Source organism: Drosophila grimshawi, unplaced genomic scaffold (assembly GCF_018153295.1).
Source record: "Drosophila grimshawi isolate 15287-2541.00 unplaced genomic scaffold, ASM1815329v1 contig_1367, whole genome shotgun sequence".
NCBI classification, from domain to species: Eukaryota; Metazoa; Arthropoda; class Insecta; order Diptera; family Drosophilidae; genus Drosophila; species Drosophila grimshawi.
Window position 1 is genome coordinate 3,923,430 of NW_025062889.1, and position 21,615 is coordinate 3,945,044.

A 21,615-nucleotide genomic window follows, 5' to 3' on the forward strand; every position below is an offset into this window, starting at 1 on the left:
TTCCAATTTGAGCTCATAAAATCATAAAATATTTGAACTGGTTGGAAAGCTTTAGAGGAAAATCAAGCATTTATTTCCCACTCGACCGAATTTATCAGTATTTGTTAAATTTATTGAAATTCATTTGGCATCTTTGTCAGCTTCGACAAATGCTCTCAGGAGAGAGACAGGGAGAAAGAGAGAGAGGGAGAGAGAGAGAGGGGGGCATTTAGCACCTGCTTCGAGCATAGTCAATATTTAACTTTTAATTTATTTAAAATCAATTTAAAGCAGAAAATCTAAAATACTATGAAAATTGCTGGCCTAAACAGTGAGCAGAAGAGAGGGAAGAGGAGAGGAGAGGGGAGGGAAGGGGATGATAGAGGGCAGAGGTTAAAGGAGAGCCTCGACAAGCATCCCCAGCAAGTGCTTTGGCATCTGCAAAAATCGTGCATAATTTAATTGTCTTGTTGTCGGTGTTACTTAGTCTGTCTCTTTGACTGTCTATCTGTCTGCCTGTCTGTCCGTCTGTCTGCTCGTCCGCCCGTTCGTCTGCCTGTCAGTTTGTGTCTTATTGTGCTGTCTTGTGTCTGGTTTGTTGCAACTTGCTGTTGTTGTTGCTGTTGCTGTTGTCATGCTCGCTTCTACATACTTTTCATTTGTTCATAGCAACTGTAAGTGCAAGTGCAACGTGTGTGCTGCTTTCTAGTCCTGCCCCCAAGGCGTTTGTTGCAACTTGTCTTTAATCCACAGCAGCAGCACAGACAGGTGGTATCAGAGTATGGATTGGTTTATCCCCGGACTGTGGCCCGGAGTCTGCTTTTCATAGTTTTGTGCGGTTCATGTTCAACCACAATAACAGTGTTTACCTCAAGTTTTATTGCCACTGGTTGTTGGTGTTGTTGTTGTTTCCTTTTGGGGTGTTGAAGCAGCCGCAACGTGAGAATTATTCCATCATGTTTTGACTGCTTTATGGCTGCTGCTGCTGCTTGGTCTTAAAGTTTTAGCGCCCAAAGATTGGAGGATTATAGCAAATGTCAAATGAAATTGAAAAGCTTCTAAATAACAGATCAACTTTGGTATGCGGTGATTAATTGGAGAAGAAATGGAACACTTCAAGCAAGAAGGAACAACGAAGTGGAACGGAAGCTAATCTAAAAAAAAATATACAACAAAATTAGAGCAGAAATAAAATTAGAAATAAATAAATTAAAAACGAAACATTGTAAACATTTTAACATTAAAGATAACTCAATATTTGTTTAAGGAAAATAACAATACAATCACAAAAAAGAGTGGAAATAAAGTAATCAATTAAATTTAAATTACAATTCGAAAAGGCAAAGGAACATTCTAAGCAATTGGAGAGAATAACATAAAAGATACTGATCAAATGAGTTGAGAGCAACAAGTAAATAAAGGAAATAAAAGAACAACACTCAGTTTATTTGGGGACTATTCAAGAAAAATAATAATAATAAGAGAAGAACAAACCTCGACCAGAGCAAACATCGAGTTTCAACGAGTTTATCTATTTTTATAGAATTTATTGTCAATTGATGTGCTATTTAAGACATTCACAATTGAAGCCAACAGATTGAAAGATTTGAAAAACCGTCTGGAGACATGATTGAGGGCGTAAAAAGACCCCCTGCTGAAACCCCTCCACCTACTTTGGTGCATACGGAACAGAGACAGAACCATATAACACAAATCCATTAAACATTAGAGCGAATGAGGCACATTAAATGGTAATAAAGACCAACTTGAGAACAAGAAGTAGAAGCAGAAGAAGAAGAGTGCAAGAAACCGATTTTACAATGACCCAAAATGTGAGTTCTACGAAAATGAGTCAACTCAAGTCGAGAATGGAACCAAAAGCGAGAACGAGAAACCTCAGATGGAAACAGCTGATAAATTCATTAAATGCTTCAACGAAACCGACAAAAAACTAAATAAAAAGAAATATAAAAATAAAGAATAGTTGTTAAAGAGAACATATATATTCGAGGGATACTTACAATGCTCGTTTTGGGAAATGGTATAGCAAAGAGACATGCACTGAAATTCAATACATTTTCTTCTTTTTTTTCTATTTGAGGGATGTTATTGTTGTTGTAGTTGTTGTAGTTGCTATTATTGGTGTTGCCTAGTGTCAACTATTGTTGTTGTTGTTGTTGTTGTCATTGTTGAAACCCCACATTTCAGTGCAGCTATCGCATAGTCGAACAAATGATTTTGATTTCATTTTTATACTCATTGAATAAGGACAAAAAATGGGTATAATGATTAATCATGATTTGTTTATACAATCGTTAAGCTTATTGAATATATTCCAAACTCCCTTAAGCTGTTATATCTGAAAATCGATGTAATAAAGTTGAAAGAAAGCAATTCCGACGCCATAAAGTATATATATTCATGATCAGGATTAATAGCCAAATCAATTTAGTCTGTCTGTCCGTATGTCCTTATCCAAAGACAGAGACTATAACAGCTGCAGAATTTCAATTACAAGCAGCGCAATCATTCCGCGAATATCGATAAAAATCGATTTCCGATAGCCATAAAAGACACAATTGTGTAGATACAGGCTTCCAATTCATATATATCATAAGCCCTGACATGAAATGGATCAAGTGTAAGAGATAAATCATTAAGCTTCGATGAGAAAATCAGATTTTGCTATATATTTAACAGGATATCTGCCAGTCGAGTTATCTCGGCTAGCGAATGCTAACTTTATTTTTTCTTTCTGATCAATCCCAACCCCCTCATCATCAGAACTATAATAATTTTGCTCGTTTTACTGTGATACAATCAACAGAAGTAGAAGAATGTTTTGTGGATAGGCAGGCAGTCAGAGGCCGGGCAAGGCATGTGTGGCGAGTTTATTGTTACAATGTTCCGTTAATGCACAGCAACGGGAACACAGCCGGAACTATGACGGACAGGATGGGGGATGGGTGGACGAGTGGACGAGTGGATGGATGGATATGGGTGGATGGAGGGGGATAATAGGCGATACCAGGAAAGGACCAGTAAAAAGGGGGCTGGCCCTAAAAGTACTTGCGAAAGATGTGGCCAATTGTTTGTTTGGACAATGTTTGGCTTCTTTGACCAGAAAAATAGAAAATAGAAAAAAAAGAAAATGAAGGAAATTTCGACTGCGTTTAGCGCCCGGGGCCAACAATTGTTGGTTGGGCTGGTTGGTAAGGTTGTGAATGGCAAGTTAATAAATTCAAAACACTTGAAATTTCATTTTCGAATATTAAATTTCAAAAGGCGAACCTTTTGCCCTGCCGCACAAATAGAACCAATACGAGGGGAGAGCGAGACAGGGGAGGGTGCCCAGAGCAGACACTGCTACTGTGAGGCTGGAGGGGGAGGCATGGTGTGTGTGTGTGTAAAGTAGTCTCTCAGTGCAAAGCATTTACATATGAATAGAAGCTGGAAATCAAATGAAAAGCGACGAGCCTGAAGCCGGAGACCGAAGCCACAGGCACCCTGCATCCAGCACCCAGCACCCAACACACACACACACACACACTAACGCAAATGACGTGTGGCACCCATGAAAATCATAGGAGCACTCACACACACACTAACACACACAGACACACATCTTCAGCTGTGGATTTTCAGTCTCAGTGCTGTCGTTGGCGGCGCATTTGCAATTGCCAGTGAAGTATTAATGGCAGCATTTGAATAACAATGCAAGCCAGCCGCCAATGTCGACGACGACGACGACGACGACGACGACGACGACAAAGTTTTCAGCATCAACTGCAGTGGGAGGGGGAGAAGTGCGAGTGTCGACAAGTGAGCTCCAAATGTGTAAGGAAAGGCTCCAAAGCGAAAGGCCAATTTGTGTGTGTGGCATTTGGTCAGGTGTCAGACAGGTGAGCTGCTCAGCGGACACTATTAGCTATAGTAGTAATGTATCTAAAGTGGAAAGTATTGCTAAATATCGGGTGGAGTAGATACTTAAAAATCTTTTCACATTTTGTTCACAAACTGAACCGATTTTGCAAAGGATGATTTTTAGATTCTTGCTACATTTGAGTTAGAAAAGTACTTTAATTGGCAAGAGGCTAGTTAGTAGAGTGAATAAAATATTCTCTTGTATTTCTACTAGTTTTCAGTTGAGTATGTAACTTAACCTTCTCATTATCTAGTTTAGTTTCGGTTGCACACATTCTATTTCAGCGTGTTCAACCCTTCTCCATTTGTTCCATCTATGATCACGCTGCTGATTATGCTATAACAGTCTGATGATATACATATGCTACAAAGCTATGGATGTGCACGACCTTCTCCCCATCATCCACCATTATGGATATACTCTACGTATGTACAAAACCTGCCCATCATTGGAATATGTCTAAAAACATCATATATTCATATGTTCATCTATGGAGTTAGTCTTTCTGCTAGTATTCACTTGAGTATCGTGTATCGAGTATAAATAAAACCATTGCCACATCGTCAATTAGTGTCGATGCGACAACTAAGCTAGTTTCTTTTAGTAATTTTCAAACCTGCTCTACACCAAAATAAACAATCAGTTTGCTTAATTCTTAAGGCGGATCGAAACCAGCTTAAGCTCCGCTGGCCACAAATTGGATGCTGAATGGAAGTCGAATGCATTTAATTCCCCCTGTTATTAGTGCCTCTTGCCACAATGCCCCAGACACGGTGATCCCAAAAAACACTCAACACTCAGCTGCACAGCGTCTGTTGGCCAGCTCAGTTTAGTTCAGTTCAGCTCAGTTCTGTTCAGTTGGTCAGTTTATTTCTGGGAACATTCTGGGAACTTTCAGTTCGTTCCACTATGCATAATGAGCATTAACAGAAATTCAACAGAATTTCGCCAGGCCAAGAATTCATTTAAGGCACAGACGAACAAGACAAAATGAAATAAAATAAATAAAAAATAAAAATAAAAATGGAAAAAGAAAAACACTTTTAAAGCCCGCTGTGAAATATGCAAACGTCATTTGGCTGCCGTTAATGATGATTGTATCGGAATCTTTCACACACAGAGAGAGAGATAGAGAGAATAAGGATACGGTTTTATTTGCAGATATTTTATTCTACAGATACGAACAATCATACATATAACAAGCCTAGCATGCTATTTGACTCTAGTCAAACCCACAAATTAAATGGAGAAAATGTTTTATTTATATATTTTATATTTTTTAATTATTTCACCATTTCTGCCAAGTAAGTTTGAAGTTGAAGAATACTGCTGCGTCTATTCGCAGCAAATTGGTTGCACACTTGCCCTAAGTCCGAGGGTATACACGGAAAATCCCGGCAATTATTGTGCCAAGTGCTTTGGGATATGTGATTGCGATACTGCCACAATGTTGCAGCCCCAGTCACGATCATACCGGGCATTAAGCATCTCTAACAGATATCGCTCTCTCAAATATATATCTGCCATTTCTAAATGTGTCAACAAAATTTCAAACCTTTTTTTTGTGTTCTAAAATTTGTTGTAAAAGATGATATATTTTTCTGGTATAATTCTGGCAACGATTGTTTTGTTCATACCCGGTAAGTGAGACCGTTGACGAGTCTACTAAAGAACTGGCTGACTTTCGATGTTAGGTCTTCATGGTCAGTGTGTGGATTGTGCGCAGACCTGGAAAACTGATTGCAGGCCAAAAGAAACGGGATTTTATTGTATGCGGGGCGCCGAACTAACCAGCGAGGTACTGACGTACTCTGAATATGCGACGAGCACTCGAGATCCCGGCAACATGTATGCACACTGTGTGCCCTATCCCTACCATCTGGGTACATATCGATATATCATATAAATATATATCTATCAATATTTAATATTGAGTTCTCTTTCGTAGAGTATGTGCCAAGCTGGTGTTGTTTCTGGTCGAAAGTGATTGGTTGCCAAATTGCGGTGCATCCGCGTCTCCTCAGGCAGTTATCGCCACAAAGCCACTGCGATCACTGCAGAGACAAATGCAAATGTGGCGATAACAAGGCAACAGTTGCAGTGCAACCCTGGCATTGGAATTATCTGATCAGCCTGACAGTATTGCTAACTGTTTTTAACTGCATTTAGTTGAGTTGTTAGATGAATGTATTTCTCAGTGTATTCTTTACAGATGTACAGAATGTAACTGTTAACTTTACTGTTTACTGAAATACATGTAAACTATTTGTGTGTCTCAAACACAGTGTGAGTCACATATTTAAATAAAGTTTTTGTTTTATGTGTTTCTCGACTTTTAGTTCACGGCCATTTGAGGTTATTGACGGCAACTTGGCAAAAAAAATAGAGTTTGTGGTTAATTCTTTTTTATTAGCGTGAAACGCTGTGGGAATTGGAACGAATTAAAGCAACTGCTTGAAGAGTTTTGCCAATGAAACCGAAATGAAACAATAAACGGAAATAGCTAAACGACGTGCCTTTTTCTGTGCGTGTGTGTGTGATCTGTGTGTCTGCGTGTATTTAAAGTGGAACGCAAAAGGCAAATAAAATGCAAAACCAAAAGCAAAAGCAAAAGTAAAAAAAAAGTGTCGTAGGCGTAGCTGTGTGTATGTATGTGTGCGTGTGTGTGTGAACTACATTTCATTTCGCTTGCTTGTTTATTATGATTTGTGTGTGAGTGTGTGTGTGTGTTTTCAGTTATTTGTTTATGCTCTGTTATTGTTGTCCGTGGTCAGTTCTCAGTTTTCAGCTCTATTGTCGTTTGAAATGTCGCGACGCTTTGCATTGTTTACGAGTTTATGAGTCGTGTGGAATACGAAGAGGAAGACGACGACAACGACGACGACGATGACGACGACAATGTCGGAGGGAACACATGTTTGTTTATCGGATCGTGATGTTAAAAACGCTGATGGCAAGAGAAACGGCTCGAGACGAAAAGGAACGAAACGGAACGGGAACGCAGATGCTATTTATAGTACACGTTGCCCATCGTTCCAGATTGCATTTGGAGTTTCTACTTTGTATTCACCACGAAAAAAACAACAAAAAAACAAAACAAAATTGGTACGTGATTAATGGCATGAAATGGTACGTGAAAATATAATGAAATGTAAGCAACCCTATTTGAATGAGTGAGTGTGTGTGAAAGGTGTCGGTGTGTTTTGACTTGAGTGTGCTCAACTTTTCCTATTTGACAATTAGCAGGAGTAACAAGCAAAATCAAAGTCAGCTGTTTGCATGTCCCTGTTAAAGTTCGTTTCTGCTTTCTGTTAGCTCTGCTGACTGTTTAAAATTATGTTTTTTTTTTAACTATTTTTTTGTTTTTGGTCTGATTGACTTTTCTCTGGGGTTTCGCTAATCCATGCAACAAATGTTGCACCATTTTGCATTAAAATACACCCAGAAATATCATAAATATTTCTTATTATTTAATTTAAATGTAATTTTTAATTGCATTTGTATTCTATATGTATTCTTTTGTGTCGACTGGCTCTTGCTGACATTATAATGATTAAATTCTAAACCCTTATCTGTATTTTTTGCATATTTAACCTGTTGTCAGCTAATGTGTAAAATCGGTGATTAAATGTTCAAATTGAGTAACTTGTTGAATAATTGTTGGGCGTTCGAGGCTAAATATTTAATGTTTAATGATAGACCAAATGTATTTATTAATTATAGATATTTATTCGAAACTGCCACTGGCAATTACTTTTGTTAGCTTGGCCGTTTGGCACATTTACAGCACATTTACAATATTTATGCCTTAAAAGCTGGCAATTAACTTCAACTATTAGGTTAGTCCTTATGCCGCCCCTTTTGGCCTGATTTGGGGCGATGAAGTTTTCGTTATTTTAACTCAAGTTGAACTTTAAGCTTGCCTTTGTCATCGAACGGAGGCGTTTAATGTTTTAACAGCTCTTCTTATTGATTGTTCAGTTTTGCAGGTAAACAACTCTTACCACCGTGATGAAGCCATGCAACTTGTTCCAGTATTAATACACACATACACACACACACACCCAACTCCTCATTCCCGCAAGGGGCAACCCTCTTTGCAATGTGGAACACAGGACTAAATGGCACTACACATTGGTTGTTGTCCTCATTCTTGCTGTTGTTGGGGGGTGCATCATCTAATGAAATTAAATGTATCAAAGACAGACAACCAGCGACAACTGAGTAAACAGCAGCAGAAGTGCTGCAGTTGGAGTTTGATTTGGGGTTGATGTTTAGGGGGCATGGTGGAAATTAGGAGTTTGAAATCGTTGCTGGTCAATACACTTGAGTGATTGAACATCAAGCGAACGAAAGTTCAGCAGCAGCAGCAGCAAACACTGGCGAGTAATCAAGCCAAGCCAAGCCAAGCAAAGCGAAGCAGCAACTAGTCCTGTCAACTTGAAGGACTCTCTGCTAGGCATGCGGAGTGGGAGGGGCGACGGGGGATGGTAGGGGTAGGGGTACGGGTAGTGGCAGGGGTAGTAAGTGAGAGAATGTCCCAAGACTGCTTTGGTACGTGACTAGGAACATTATTGTTTGCTTATCTACACTTAATTGCTTCTGGCTACACTTAATAATATGGTATCACATACACACACACACATGCAGACACACTGATATACAGGCAATAGCCACAATTTCAACGTCATCGTCTTAGGTCTCTTTGGGCACTCGTCATTGTGGTGGCCGTGGCTTAAGTTCTCAGTTACCTCAGTCAGATACCCCCTCATCCCCCTCACTCCCCTCCCACTCCAACTAACTCTTACACGGCCCGCCTCCTTCTCAACTTGTCGTCGTCGTTAGGGAGTGTAGAGAGAGAGCAAGACAGAGGTCGCGGAGGAGAGAGGGGTATTCATTTCGGGTTCGGGTTCGGGTTCGGGTTCTTGTTCGACTTCGGCTGGCTTCGGCTGCCGCCTTGGCCGCATTGTTTGCTCAGTTTTTCACTCTTTGCGTTGGTCGTCATTTCTTCTTCTTCTTTTCTTTTTTTGCTTTTTCCTTCTTCGTTTTATGCTATCGAAAAGGGTATACTGGTTCTGTGCAAGTGTATGTAACAGGCAGAAGGAAGCATTTCCATTCCCCTACAAAGTAAATATATCTATTCTTAATCAGAATCAACCGCTGACTCAGAGACTATACAAGCGAGAGACTTTAAATTTGGAATATAAATTCCTGGGTACCCCTCGTTGGCTGTATTTTAATCGATAACTGCCTGCGACAGAGTTTACCAATTGATTTAATACTATTTTAATATTATTATTATTGATCATATTATTGATCAACTGCACAAATTTCATAAAAAACCTATTTATGGTCCAAAACTTCAGTTCTGCTCTACTGACAACTATAATATATATTTATAAGCTGGCTAGAGGGTATGTCGTAGTCGAGCATTGACTCTACTGCAGCATTCTTACTTTTTTTTGTTTGTTCTGTTCAGCTTTGAGATTTGTTGCACCATAAAAAGAGAAAGGGCGGGGGAGGGAGGAGGAAGCAGGGGAGGTGGTCTTCTCGGAGATTTCGTGCTGTGGACTTCAGACTTCAGCACACAGTTCACAGTCAGCGAGCTGAGCTATTTGTTTGGTCCGTTGTTGGCCCGTTGTTGCCTTGCCTTGCCTGGTTTTGCTTTTGCTTTTGCTTTGCTGGCTTGGCCTGGCTTGGCTTGTTTTTCAATTTCATTGGAATTGGTTTTTATTTGTGGGCCTCGGCATTTTGATGGATTTTCGGTAGGTACAAATTGTGTGCTGCTAATGGAGCAGCATACGGCACTTGTCTGCCGATGTCTGCCTGTTCTCTGTCTCTGTGTGTGTGTGTGTGTGTGTGTGTGTGTGTGTGTGTGTGGGTTACTTTATGGCATCAAATTTTTAGTGTGATTTGCCGACAAGGATCATTAAGTCTTTGAGAGCAGCTGATAGATCTAAGCAGCTGACTGATGTGTCAGTTAGTCAGTTAGACTCGCTGACCCACGGGGTTCAAAAGGTAACTGGTAACTGGTAACTGCTAACTGGCAACTTTAACAAGTCCACACAAACATTTTATTAGTTTTTCTTTTGCCTTTTTCAGTTTTTCCCAGTCAGTTTTATATCACTCACATCAAAGTCTTTACTAGGCAAGACAAGACAAGAATTTGATGTAAGATTCTATACATGTTTCATAGTCATATAACTTTTATACAACTACACATCACAGCAGCAACATTGGTGTCATGACTTATTGTTGCTATTCATTTGGTAGCTGTAAACAGTCTTATATTTTCTCAACTCCAAATATGATTTTTACTTCATTCCAATTCATTTTATACAATTGAACTGTAAATTTTGTAATCAATTAATCAATTTCAAAGTGAATTTTCGATGCTCTATTGAAGAAGAACTAACTAAGTTATTATGAGTTGAACTATTTAAAATTAGAAAACATAAGTTACCCCAAGCAATGCCAAAAGTTTCAGATCCTACTTTAGCTTTTAAAACAACTATTATCACTACGAGTATATATGATATATGTACTGTTGACCAAATGTTATTGGTCAGCCTTGAGAATTTGTCTTATTTTTTACTTACTTTATCCCAATTGGACACGATCGACAGACTTTTGTTGTAATGTGCAAATATCTGTAATATTTGCAATCACTTAAATATTTATCTATTTATATAAATTTATCTCAATTTTCCAATTCATCATGGCTCAATCTAATGCAGTTGCCACGCCTTCTTCTGTGGCTTACATCCTCAACGCATACATATAAGTATTTATATAGTCACACACACACACACACATATACACATACAAAATCAGACCACACATATCAGTTTTACCCTCTGACAGCCTTCTCTTCTCTCTCTCTTTCCCTCTCCTCTTGCCTCTTTCGCACATTTGCACCCTCTCCCTTTGCGGAGTTGTTGTTCTGCTCTCCCTTTCTCAGCCATCAATCTTGAGTGCTAATTGTTACGAGTTTCCCTGCCTGTTCTTCCCCTCTCCCTTGTGCCCATCTGCCCTTCTGGCGTTGGCTTATCCTGGGTATTCTCTGGCCAGGACTGGCAGCAACTCAGCCACAGTCGAGTTTTGCTGTCAGCTGTTCAATAGAAAATGGAAAATGGAAAATTCCTCACGCTGTGCCAATACTGACTGAGAGCCGAGTGCCCCGAACAATGACAAGTGCTAATTTAGCGCTGCGATGACTTTCACAGAGTTTTCTCTCCCTCTTTCTGCTCAGAGCCCCCACCCGCCACTCGTTCGCTGTTCGGTAGCTGCTGCAATTAGGGGGCGTGTCGCCGCCCGGAAGTGCGTGACTTGCAATCGTCGACGCCCATGGACTGAAGTAGAAGTAAAAGAGTATGTAGCACCAAATAAATGCTGGGCTGTGTGTGTGTGTCAGTGTGTGTGTGTGAGAGTGTGTGGCTTTATTGAAATATGGCAGTAAATCAGCTGGTTGAGGCCAGCAGCAGCAGCAGCAGTAGTAATCGGGGCCAATAAGCATTTCATTGACAGGACCCAAAAAATAAAAATATTTATATATATAACGAAAATGAAAACTTCAATGAAAGTAAAGAAATCGAAAAATGTAGCCCTACTCCCCGGCTACCCGTTACCCGTTCCCCTGCCCCGATCACCACTCAGTTCAAAAACATGTGGGCCCGGGGCGTATTGGGTAAGAAGAAAAAAAATACTTTGCCTTTTGGTTCACATTTCTCATCGCCTGATGCCTGTCATAATATATACGACGAGTGGTATTTGAAAAAGGGGGCGGCATTTCCAGAAATAAACCGGATATTATTGTTGTTGCTGTTGTTGCTTTCCTCCAATATTTCTCTAACGATTTGACTTCGATTTCGGTTCTTCGTCTTTGTATTTTTTGATATTTGCTGCGTATCCAGCCCAAAAGAACAAAAAGACTTTCTTAATGCTGATATCTCCGGATGTATATGTCAATGGAGAAGGGTAGCCAAATTTGAGTATTTTGGCTAGGTCTTTCAAAGACTGACAACTTGATCTCTCTCAAACTTGCACTTAAATCACTTTAAAATCAATCGTTGGCTTCTTAAGGAGTCAAGTTCCAATTTATAAACCATACCTGCAATGGAAAGAAATATAAGATTTAAGTTTAGCTATTGAGTTATTAAAATATATACATTATGAATGGACTTAAGCTAACTAATCTTTTCCATTACACAAAATATATTAAATTCATATTACATCATCAAGAAGTCGCAAGAAGCTGCCCAAATATGCTTTTATTGTAAAAAAATATTATTTTTAGAATATGCCACAAAGAATTGGATCATTTTACAAATGCAAATTGTGTTATTGTTGTGCCAACTTTAGCTTCTGACCATTTCACATTGCGTCCGCAACTTTCTAGCCAGACATCTGTGCGTTGCAATCAGGAACAGGAACAGGAACAATAAGCCAGACTCTGAATATGCCGAGTCTGAGTCAGACTCCACCCACCCGAAACTAATCCCACGCAAGACCAGGCGATTAACCGAACCGCACTGAAAATTGCAGCCAACAAAAAAAAAAAAAAAGAAAGAAGAAAAACCAAAAAACAAACAAGAAACACTGATAACAACAACAGATATCAGGCAACAGCAGCAGCAGCAGAAACAACATTAACAAAAGCGACAACGAAATGTGGGCACAAAATGTGAGTAAAACAATTCCAATTAAAGCGATAGGCTCACAAAGGTAGCAAGAGAGGGGGGAGAGGTGTAAGGGGTATAAGGGTTTTTGGTGGTAGATACAGATAGATATACAAATATATATATAACTATATATGTTTTGTAAAGGAAATGCACGCATATCCAAAAGGCAAATGCTAAATGGCAAAAGGGCAGGCCAACAAGTCAACGGCAGCCAGTTGCCAGCCCTCAGGGCTGCAAGCAAAAAACACAATTGCAATTGGCCGAACACACACAGCAGCGTGAGAGAGACAGAGACAGAGAGAGAGAGAGAGAGAGAGAGAGAGAGAGAGAGAGAGGAGAGGTCAGGTCAGACAGACAACTATATAAATATATTGGATGAGATTAAGGTGCACAAAAACCTTGTAAAAACACACCACAAAAACTCACAGGGTTGAGCTGCCCACAAAAAATTCACAACACTCAAATATGATACCCTGTAATAATGGGAAAGTATTAATACGAAATCAAACCTAATTAAATAATCAGAGATATGGTTGTAAATACTCAATTCGTTAAAAAAAGAGATCTTAAGAGATCACATCTCTGAAGGTAGGAAGAATGTATAAAATGCTAGACTTACGATACTATTTAGATAGTATAATATTTAGATGAGTTATCAATCAGTGTTCCTTTGTAATTTAATTAAAAAACACTTTCTCACATGCAATATACCCCATTGCCCTCCCGCTAAGGGGTATTAGCAAGCGCATATCGCGCATAAAACGGAAGTGCAAATGCACTGCACACTGAAGTGGAAGGGGTTGGTTTGGTTTGATATGGTTTGGTTGTGTCAGGGGCAACAACTGTTAAACTCCCACGATGTCAAAGTACACTGCGCGAAAAAGTACAACCCCCAAGCATGAAAAACTCAAACTGCCGTCGAGTTGTGTTGCGTTGTGTTGTACGTTGTGTTGTACGTTGTGGAGGAACCCTCGTCGCACACAGACTCAATGATGCTTAAGCCGTAGCTAAAGCTATTGAACACCCTGCGTTCTGGGCTGGAGGGAGTGGCAGGGGCAAGCGGCAAGCGGCGTTAGACGGGAAAAGCAGGGTAGGCGTGGCAAACGCCTACTTTTTGTCAGCTACAGCGTGGCGGTCAATCAGTTTACAACAATAACAACTTTTGAAGGGTTAACACGTGGTCCACAGGATAGCCTGGATAGCCAGGATAACCAGCTCAGCACACGTGTGTATATTGGTGAGTGTGTGTGTTGATGTGTATGTATTGGTGTGTATTGGTCTGTGTGTGTAGAGTGAGCGTCTCGTCAGCTTTTCGGTTAGGCATTTTGTATATTCAATTAGCCCCTGGTTCGCTGCTCGCACATTTCCGTTAGAGTTGGGTGGAGGGGTGGGGCGTGTAGCACACGGGGCAAGCACTCTTTGGTTGCTGCCACACACATAGGCGCTGCTGCTGCTGCTGCCGCCGCTGCTGCTTGCGGTGCTGCCCACTTGTTTGCATTACTAATGCAATTTGCGGCTGCAATGCTTTTGTTATTGCGACACACACAACACTCCCCGGCCCTTGTTGGTAGGTAGTTGCATGCAACCTCTCTCGACACACCACACCACACCACAACCCCCTGGTGTCCTGACTGCGTCCGAAATTGTGTGGCGTGTCGTGTCCATTAACACCTTTGATGGCCATAATACATATTCATTAATTTGCAATACTGAGGGCGATTTGCAGGTCATACACACAGTGCAGTGCATACTGTACAGTAAAATAGGTGTTGTGACACACACACAGGCACCGTCAGGCTTAAGTTTATTGGGTTAGAGAGGTTACAGTTACCTCTTGAGGGTGTTCTGCTCCTGATTGGATATCAAATTATTTGATTAACTGTCAAAAGATGAAGGGTAATCAAAACAGGCTAACTAAATTTTGGTCCTTGATCAACTGAGTTGAGTTAAGCCTTTAAAGCTATAGCTCAAAATTATTGAGTGTTTTATCTAATTCTATTTATCGATTTCTAAGCTCCTCAAGCCACAAATTGCAGTTCGCATTTAAACCTAGTATCATTTTTAACTACAAATTTAACCCATAAACAGTTGCCAACCCCCAAAAGTTGATGCGAATTGTTATAACAGGTATTTTGCTGGGATACAAAATATACCATATAATTAAAAGATATCCCATTACCGAGATATTTCCAATTGAATCCCAAAACATTTATGTAAAACAACAGACAGAATTCGACACCAAAACCACACAAAATGCTGCCACTCATTTAGTGGAAGTTGAAGGCCCAAAGAGTGATAGAGATAGAGGTAAAGAGGGAGAAAGAGAGATAGGGGGAGAGGGAGAGACTGAAACCGAAACTGATTGACTGCTGTAATGACAGCCACACCCATTGGAGACCCGGACAAGGACAATGGCCAGGGACAAGTTACGCTCACCTTTTTGTCTTATACATTAGTTAAAGCTTGCGGCTACAACAACAACAACAACAATCAAAACAACAGCAACAACAGCAACAACAACAATTACAACAACTACAAACTAACAACAAGCTGACAACAATCGGGCAACTGGCAACTGGCAACTGGCAATAACACAACAAAACACTTAAGCGCAACACTTTTAATTTCACAGAGTTGCGAGTACCCCTTTTTGCTCTATGCATGTGCTTGTGGCATGGGCGGGGTTAGAGGGATTGACGTGTTGAGGGGGGAGGGGATGTGTGTGGTGAGGGCGGCGAACTTGAAACTGATGCCCGGCACGTGGACATGACGACAACATGACGATGGCGATGACGATGATGCTGCTGCTCATGATGAGCAAGCTGCTGCTGATGATGGTGATGATGAGTTGGAGCAACAACAACCAATTTTGAGGCACATCTTCGAAGAGGGTGGTTGGACTTGGGATTTAACGGACTAGCCAACAAAACAAAACATATTCCGCACTATTTAAATGTGATTTTCAGCAGGGGTAGATGGGTTTTCGAAGCGAAAGGGGGCAGAATTGCTGCGGCGGCTGTTGCGACGGCACGCGCACAAATTAGTGAGCTGTAGATATGAGCGCGAAGGCGAAGCTCGTGCCACAATGAGCTGCAACAACAACAACAACGCGTATAATCAAAATTAACATAACAATGCAACTACAACAACAACAACAACAACAGCAATTCAAAAAGTGTTTTCTGAGGCAGACGTATAAAAAAAAAAGAAAAAGAAGCGAAGCAAGCCGCACAGTGAAATGAATTTGTGCGAAGCGCGCAAGAACTTGAAAATTGTGCCTAACCCTCCGCTACCCTTCCATCCTACTCCACCCCCCCTACCCGTGTGGCATAACAATGGCGAGCGCCTGAGCCCATAATGAAAGGGTAAGCAATAAGCCAGAGGGCCCTGTGTATCTACACACACACACAACACACACACATAAAATTGAAGCCCAGGCGAACCCATTAAAACGTGGCAAGAAGCATCAGCAGCGAGCGGTTTTTAGTTTGGGTATTTGTATGCAACCAAAACACACACACACACACACACAGAGACAGATAGACAGTCAGACAGTGAGTGTGTGTGTGTGTGTGTGTGTAGAGGGCCACGCACTTTGCCTATGCTCGAAGCAAACGAATGAATTCCCAGCGGGCACTTAATTTACTGCCTTGCGTTCATTTTTATGTTCATTTCTCAAACGTTCCCCCCCACAACGAATGCATTTGAGTGTGTTGCGCTGTTGCCGCACTTCCATCTGTTCCCATACATCCCATTTTCCCCAATGAACAACTGTTTTTTGCATGGGTGTTCATAACGTGTAACATGAAACGCAGAAGACTTTTCAAATTATTAGTTGACAAGCTTTAAGTTAAGTTTGGAGTTTGTGTTTCATTCCAGAATGCAATCGAGTGCGCTGTTGCCGCACTTCCTTGTGTTCCACGTGTCATGCATTCCCATTATTACCATTTGTCCAAAGGAAAGACTATTTTGAATGCTGACCTTGAAGCGAAGATGGCTTTTTAATTTATTAGCTGTCAAACTTTAAGGTTTTCTGAGCTTGTCTTCAAAATGTGTTTCTTTCCAGCATTTCCTTAAGCCAATCTACATTTTTAAAGTAAAATAATCAATATTAGCAACTAATATAAGCATTTAAATCAAATAGAAGTGTCTCTTTAGTCAGAACTAAACCATAAATATTACTTCAATACAAACTTGCTCTTCACTCATCATATTTACAATGAGGAAGCAGAATACCCTTATGTACTCAAATTTACACCCATGTAGACCCGCTGAATCCGTAATACACTTAATTAAAGTTCATGTATAAATTATAATTACATTTAAAAGTGAAAAAAAGTTGAGAATAAAAACTTGCCATTCAGTTTGAGTAGCTGTCAAAGTGTTTTGCATTAGGTTTGCAACCCTATCCTGTGTTCCCAGTGCCGTTTCGATTAATATGTATTTCCATATGCATTATTTGTTGCTGTTGCTGTTGCTGTTGAGGCTGTTGTTGCAACGCGTGCCACAACAGCCACCATAATCAACATAATGAAAGCTGCTCAGGCATTATGATAATAATAGTGTGCCAAATGCTGTGCGCGTCACTTGCTAAGCATAGGGTTGCTCTGCTCTTGCCATAATAAAGGGTTGCCTATTGCTCATGAAACTGGAGTGTGATTCCCCTTCCCCCTTCCCCCTTACAGCTGCTGCTGCTGCTACTGCTATTTTTGTTTAATTTCAAAAATATTTGCGCTATTCGAAGAATGCATTTCGTTTTTGTGAAATTTTAATCTTTTATACGTTTTTTTTTCCAGCTTAAAGCACTTTGGAAAAAAACAAAAAGAGGGCGAGCCTGACATGAAATGGCAAAGTCTATACGCAGTGTGTGTGTGTGTGTGTGTGTGTGTGTGCGTGGAATTTCGAGTGGCTGACAAAGGGACTGGGGGCAGGAGCTGTGCAGAGAGTGGAATGAGCACAAAAAACATGTCGAGTGCCTCTTCTAACGAAATTGTGTCCTAGACACAATTCTTCCTCTTCTTCAGTCTTTTTCTTCTTTTCACTGATAGTGAGCACCAAATATTTAAACAGTTCCATACATTATGATCTCGCATTCTATGGAGCATGTTCTGGGTTAGAATTACCTGTGAAACTGCGCTGTGTAAACCTTTGTTAAGTGAGCATCTAGATTCAAGATTCGAGAATGTTTTGTGTACATTGGAAACCATCTTCAGTTAAGGTATTATAGTACAGAGAAGATAGCAATTATGTTGTAAAAAACCAAAGCCAACAACAACAATTCACATTCACAGTATAATTTAAAAAGTTTACCAGAAAACCAAGGATCGCGCTTACAACTTTAAAGATAGCATAAATCTAGAGGTCAAATCATAATTAAAAACATCTGCCTTTTGAAAATCGCATCACTTTTGGTAAAGTGGAAAGTTTGGAATCCTCTCTAAGTCCGCTTTTTGATAGTTTTGGTCAACTTTTAGCTTGACTTTCGAATCAGAATCGCGTTGCCAGATTTAGATGCAGTTTTTATCTAGAACTCAAACCATTCACAAAAGTATATTGCTTTTGAAAATCGTTTGATTTTTGACTAAGTTATGGCCATGGGAAGTTTGAAAATGTCCTCATTTTGTCTGGGATAGAATTAGTGCATACATTTTTGACCTAGATTTAAATTCAGATTTAAATACAGTATTATTTTGTTTACGAAACCGTTCACAAAACGATATCAAATTAGTTTTTATAAAGTTAGGACAGCTTAAGGTCTGGGAAGGAAGAGCTAGCATCTGTTAGCTGCTGAGCCTGCATACCTTATCATAACGAAAACATTTACTTGCTTTTGTGTAAAACTTCTCACAGAGCAAGTGTGAATAGCAGATAGCAAAGGCCTCTCCATCAAACCGTTTGTTAAGCCTATCCCCTTCACATGGGTTCTATTTCACGGTCTGCCCGCACCTAAGAAATACTTTCACAATTGCTTCCAGTTCAGTGGCAAATGCAGCGAGTAAGATGAGAATCTTTTGGCTTTTGTTTCAACTCGACTCGACTCGACTCGACTCGACTTGATTCGACTCGAAAAGAAACGAAACGAATCGAAATGATTCGAATCGAGTCATTCATTCATTCGTTTCGATTTCATTCCATTCAAAGCCAAATCAAAATTCAACTAATTTGCATTTTCGATTTGCATATTTACACAAAATGCTGTAAAGCCTACAATCCAGAACAGAACACAAACTGCACAGATCCCCCTAACTTCCCTCACTCCTCTGCCTCTCCCCCGGCGCTTCTTTATTTGAACGATGCAAATTTTGTGTCATTGAAATTAAATTGATTGCAAATACTGAAGATTGACTTGAAGTGGGTAGCTCAAAAACAAAGGGCGCTGTTGAGTTTTGAGTTTGAGTTTCGAGTTTGAGTTCAAGTTGAGTTTGGGCCTCTTTCTCGGCTCTTGCTTGATTTGTGATAACACGGTAGAGACTGAGCCCAGAGACTGGATGCAGACAGAGAGTGAGTACAAAGTCAAAGTCATGGCACATAATTGCAGTTGCAGTGCGTCAAAGGGCTGACTTGGACTCGCTCCATCATCATATCAGTCCGTGGCAGTCGGGGACTAAGGGCTGCAATTGTGTGCCAAATGCCATTAATGAAAATCACAAGCACACAAGCACACAAGAGCACAAGAGCACCACCGAGCACTACCGAGCACCAACGTGCACACATGGCACAAAAATTGCCACCCTAATTTGAAATTAAGCACAGCACAGCACAGCACACACAATTCGCTGAATTTGGGAAGGGACAAAAGCATGCTTTAAATGCCAAACTGTGTAAATGCATTTTGACCGCTACGCTATGACGCGTTGTAGGGTTGCCAAGCGGTGCCAAATTAAATGGCAATATAGTTATATCAAGTCTTATACTTTGTAGCTAGGCAAAATTGGCCGGAAAAGTTACTATTTTTTTGGCTCCAAAACTTTTGCTGGCTACTTTGGAAATTGGCAGTGCCAAATCAGTTGCGAAACAAGTTTATTGAACAATTTATCACAGCGTGAGGGGAGGGATGAGTGGAAGTGGGCGTGGGTGTGGGAGTGGTAGGCGTCAGGGGAACATGCTACATGTCAAAAGCGAACCGAAAAAAAAAAAAATGGCAGCACGCATCTTCAGAAAGTCTGCCCCAACTCCAACTTCTGACAGATGATGATGATGATGATGAGAATTTGTGATGGTGCATAAGGGTGAGACTACACACACACACACACACAGAGCTGACAGGTCGCTGGCTGTAACTCAAACCCCTAAGCCTAAGAAAAAGTGGAAAAAGAGCCACCCCCTCGTAAAACATATTTACTTAGCTGGGATTTTGTTTTGCCGACTTCGACTTCGACTTCGACAACTTCAATGGCTGCTTAAATTCAACTAAACAAATTGGAAAATTTTATAAAAATTGGTTTATGATGCTCGTCACACAGGGTGACTAAAGAGCGAACGAGCCGATAAATAAAAAATGTTGTTCTTCTTCTGTCTCAAAGCAAACACAACATAAACAATGAGCCCAAAAAGTGCAACCAAGCGAGAGAGTGAGAGAGGGAGAAAGACAGAGTAGGGGTAGCAGGGGGAGGGGAGTCGGCACAGTATTGGCGTTATATTTGAGTATAGATTTGGGTATTGAGCAATTGCGATTCAGTCTCGACAAGGTGTCAAGGGGTTTCGCTCGGTTTTGCCTGAGTAATGACTGAACAAGGGTTGACATATGTGTAGTGTAGCAATGGGGCAGAGGGGGGGCTGCTGTCGCCAACAACAGGTGCTAACACTGAGAATTTCGGCTGGCCAGGGATTGATTTCGGAACTGTCATCAATAAGAAGCTGACAGCACAGACAAAGGCAACCCACAGAAACTCGAGTGGATGAACGCAAATGGAAACCAATGAAAAAGTAAAAATGGAATTAAAATCACATATGCCAACCAGACTAGAAAGAGACCTATTCAGATTTGAAATAATTTGACCCACGTGCCAAGTCTGGCAAATGAGTTGAGCTAATCTGCATTTAACTCGTGTGTTTAATTGCAATTGACAAATTTATTTTTAATTCTTCTTTTGTTCGAGTGGGTATAACAGGTAGAAGGAAGCATCTCCGACGCCATAAAGTATATATGTTTCTGATTAGGATCAACTGAGGAGTCGATGTAGGTCGTCTGCTTGCCTGCCCGTCTTTCTGAGACTATAAGAGCTAAATACTTAAAATTTGTATAAGTTTAATTTCATTTGATCGATAACTGCGCCGTTTTGCGTATATCGATATATATCGATAGTTTTATAGCATTCGTATTTGATTTATATTTTCATTCTAACATATTGTTGTACAACTTTCATCAGAATCGCAACTGTTTGCAGATTATCCTCAGTATTTCATTATAACTCTGCTTTTCTAGTCTCTTTTCAATAAGTTTGAATTCTGCATTATTATCTGACTTGTTCTATTATCTTAATATTGAATTGGTATCTGTATTTAATTTTAGTCTCATACTTAAGATATTTACCTGGCCATTAAAAGCCAAATAAAAAACTTTATCAATTCTTCAAAATAATACTTGAGGAGATTCTCAACTGCTTTGCATATGCCAAAGTATTTGCGCTCTGCCCAATTTTCGCTAAAGTCAAAGTCCAGCTATAAAAAGAAATTAATTTCACTTTTATTTCCAGCAGGCAGCAGCAGCGAAGGCATTTGCCGACTTCATTTCGCAATATAAATCCAATCTAAAAGCCTTAAATTGCAACAACAACAACAACAAAGCACAACAATAATAAGATGGTAAAGAAGAAGAAGCAGCAGCAGAAGAAGAAGAAGAGATGCTGGCCAAGTGCAAAGTCATTAAATTGATAAATAACCAAAAACTTTGCTCATAATCGCCAAGCACGTAAAATGTCTACCAAAAAAAGGAAAATGCGTGAAAAGCAAACAACAACAACAACAAAAAGTAGGGGGTAGGAAGGAGGAGGGAGGGTGGGGACGAGGGGTAGGCAACGTCAAGCATTT

At 40.2% G+C, this 21,615-nt stretch overlaps 2 protein-coding genes across 2 annotated transcripts in view; one reads left to right on the forward strand and one right to left on the reverse strand.

Annotated features, from left to right (window-relative positions):
* LOC6561299 (pneumococcal serine-rich repeat protein) overlaps nucleotides 1–21,615 on the reverse strand; it is a gene marked incomplete at its 3' end in the record, with an annotated part of 170,306 nt that overhangs the window by 11,811 nt on the left and 136,880 nt on the right. The gene's annotated exons all lie outside the window — the stretch shown is intronic.
* LOC116805897 lies at nucleotides 5,232–6,229 on the forward strand. Its single transcript, XM_032741051.2, has 3 exons — nucleotides 5,232–5,544; nucleotides 5,599–5,787; nucleotides 5,853–6,229. Exons 1-3 carry the CDS (start codon nucleotides 5,493–5,495, stop codon nucleotides 6,071–6,073), a joined length of 462 nt encoding a protein of 153 aa, XP_032596942.1. The 5' UTR covers nucleotides 5,232–5,492; the 3' UTR covers nucleotides 6,074–6,229.

Excerpts from the sequence above, each read along its gene's own strand:
- LOC116805897 (XM_032741051.2), top strand. The coding sequence starts at position 5,493 with ATGATATATTTTTCTGGTATAATTCTGGCAACGATTGTTTTGTTCATA. Across the intron at positions 5,545-5,598 it reads GATTGTTTTGTTCATACCCG|GTCTTCATGGTCAGTGTGTG; the intron begins GTAAGTGAGACC and ends TTTCGATGTTAG. Across the intron at positions 5,788-5,852 it reads GCCCTATCCCTACCATCTGG|AGTATGTGCCAAGCTGGTGT; the intron begins GTACATATCGAT and ends TCTCTTTCGTAG.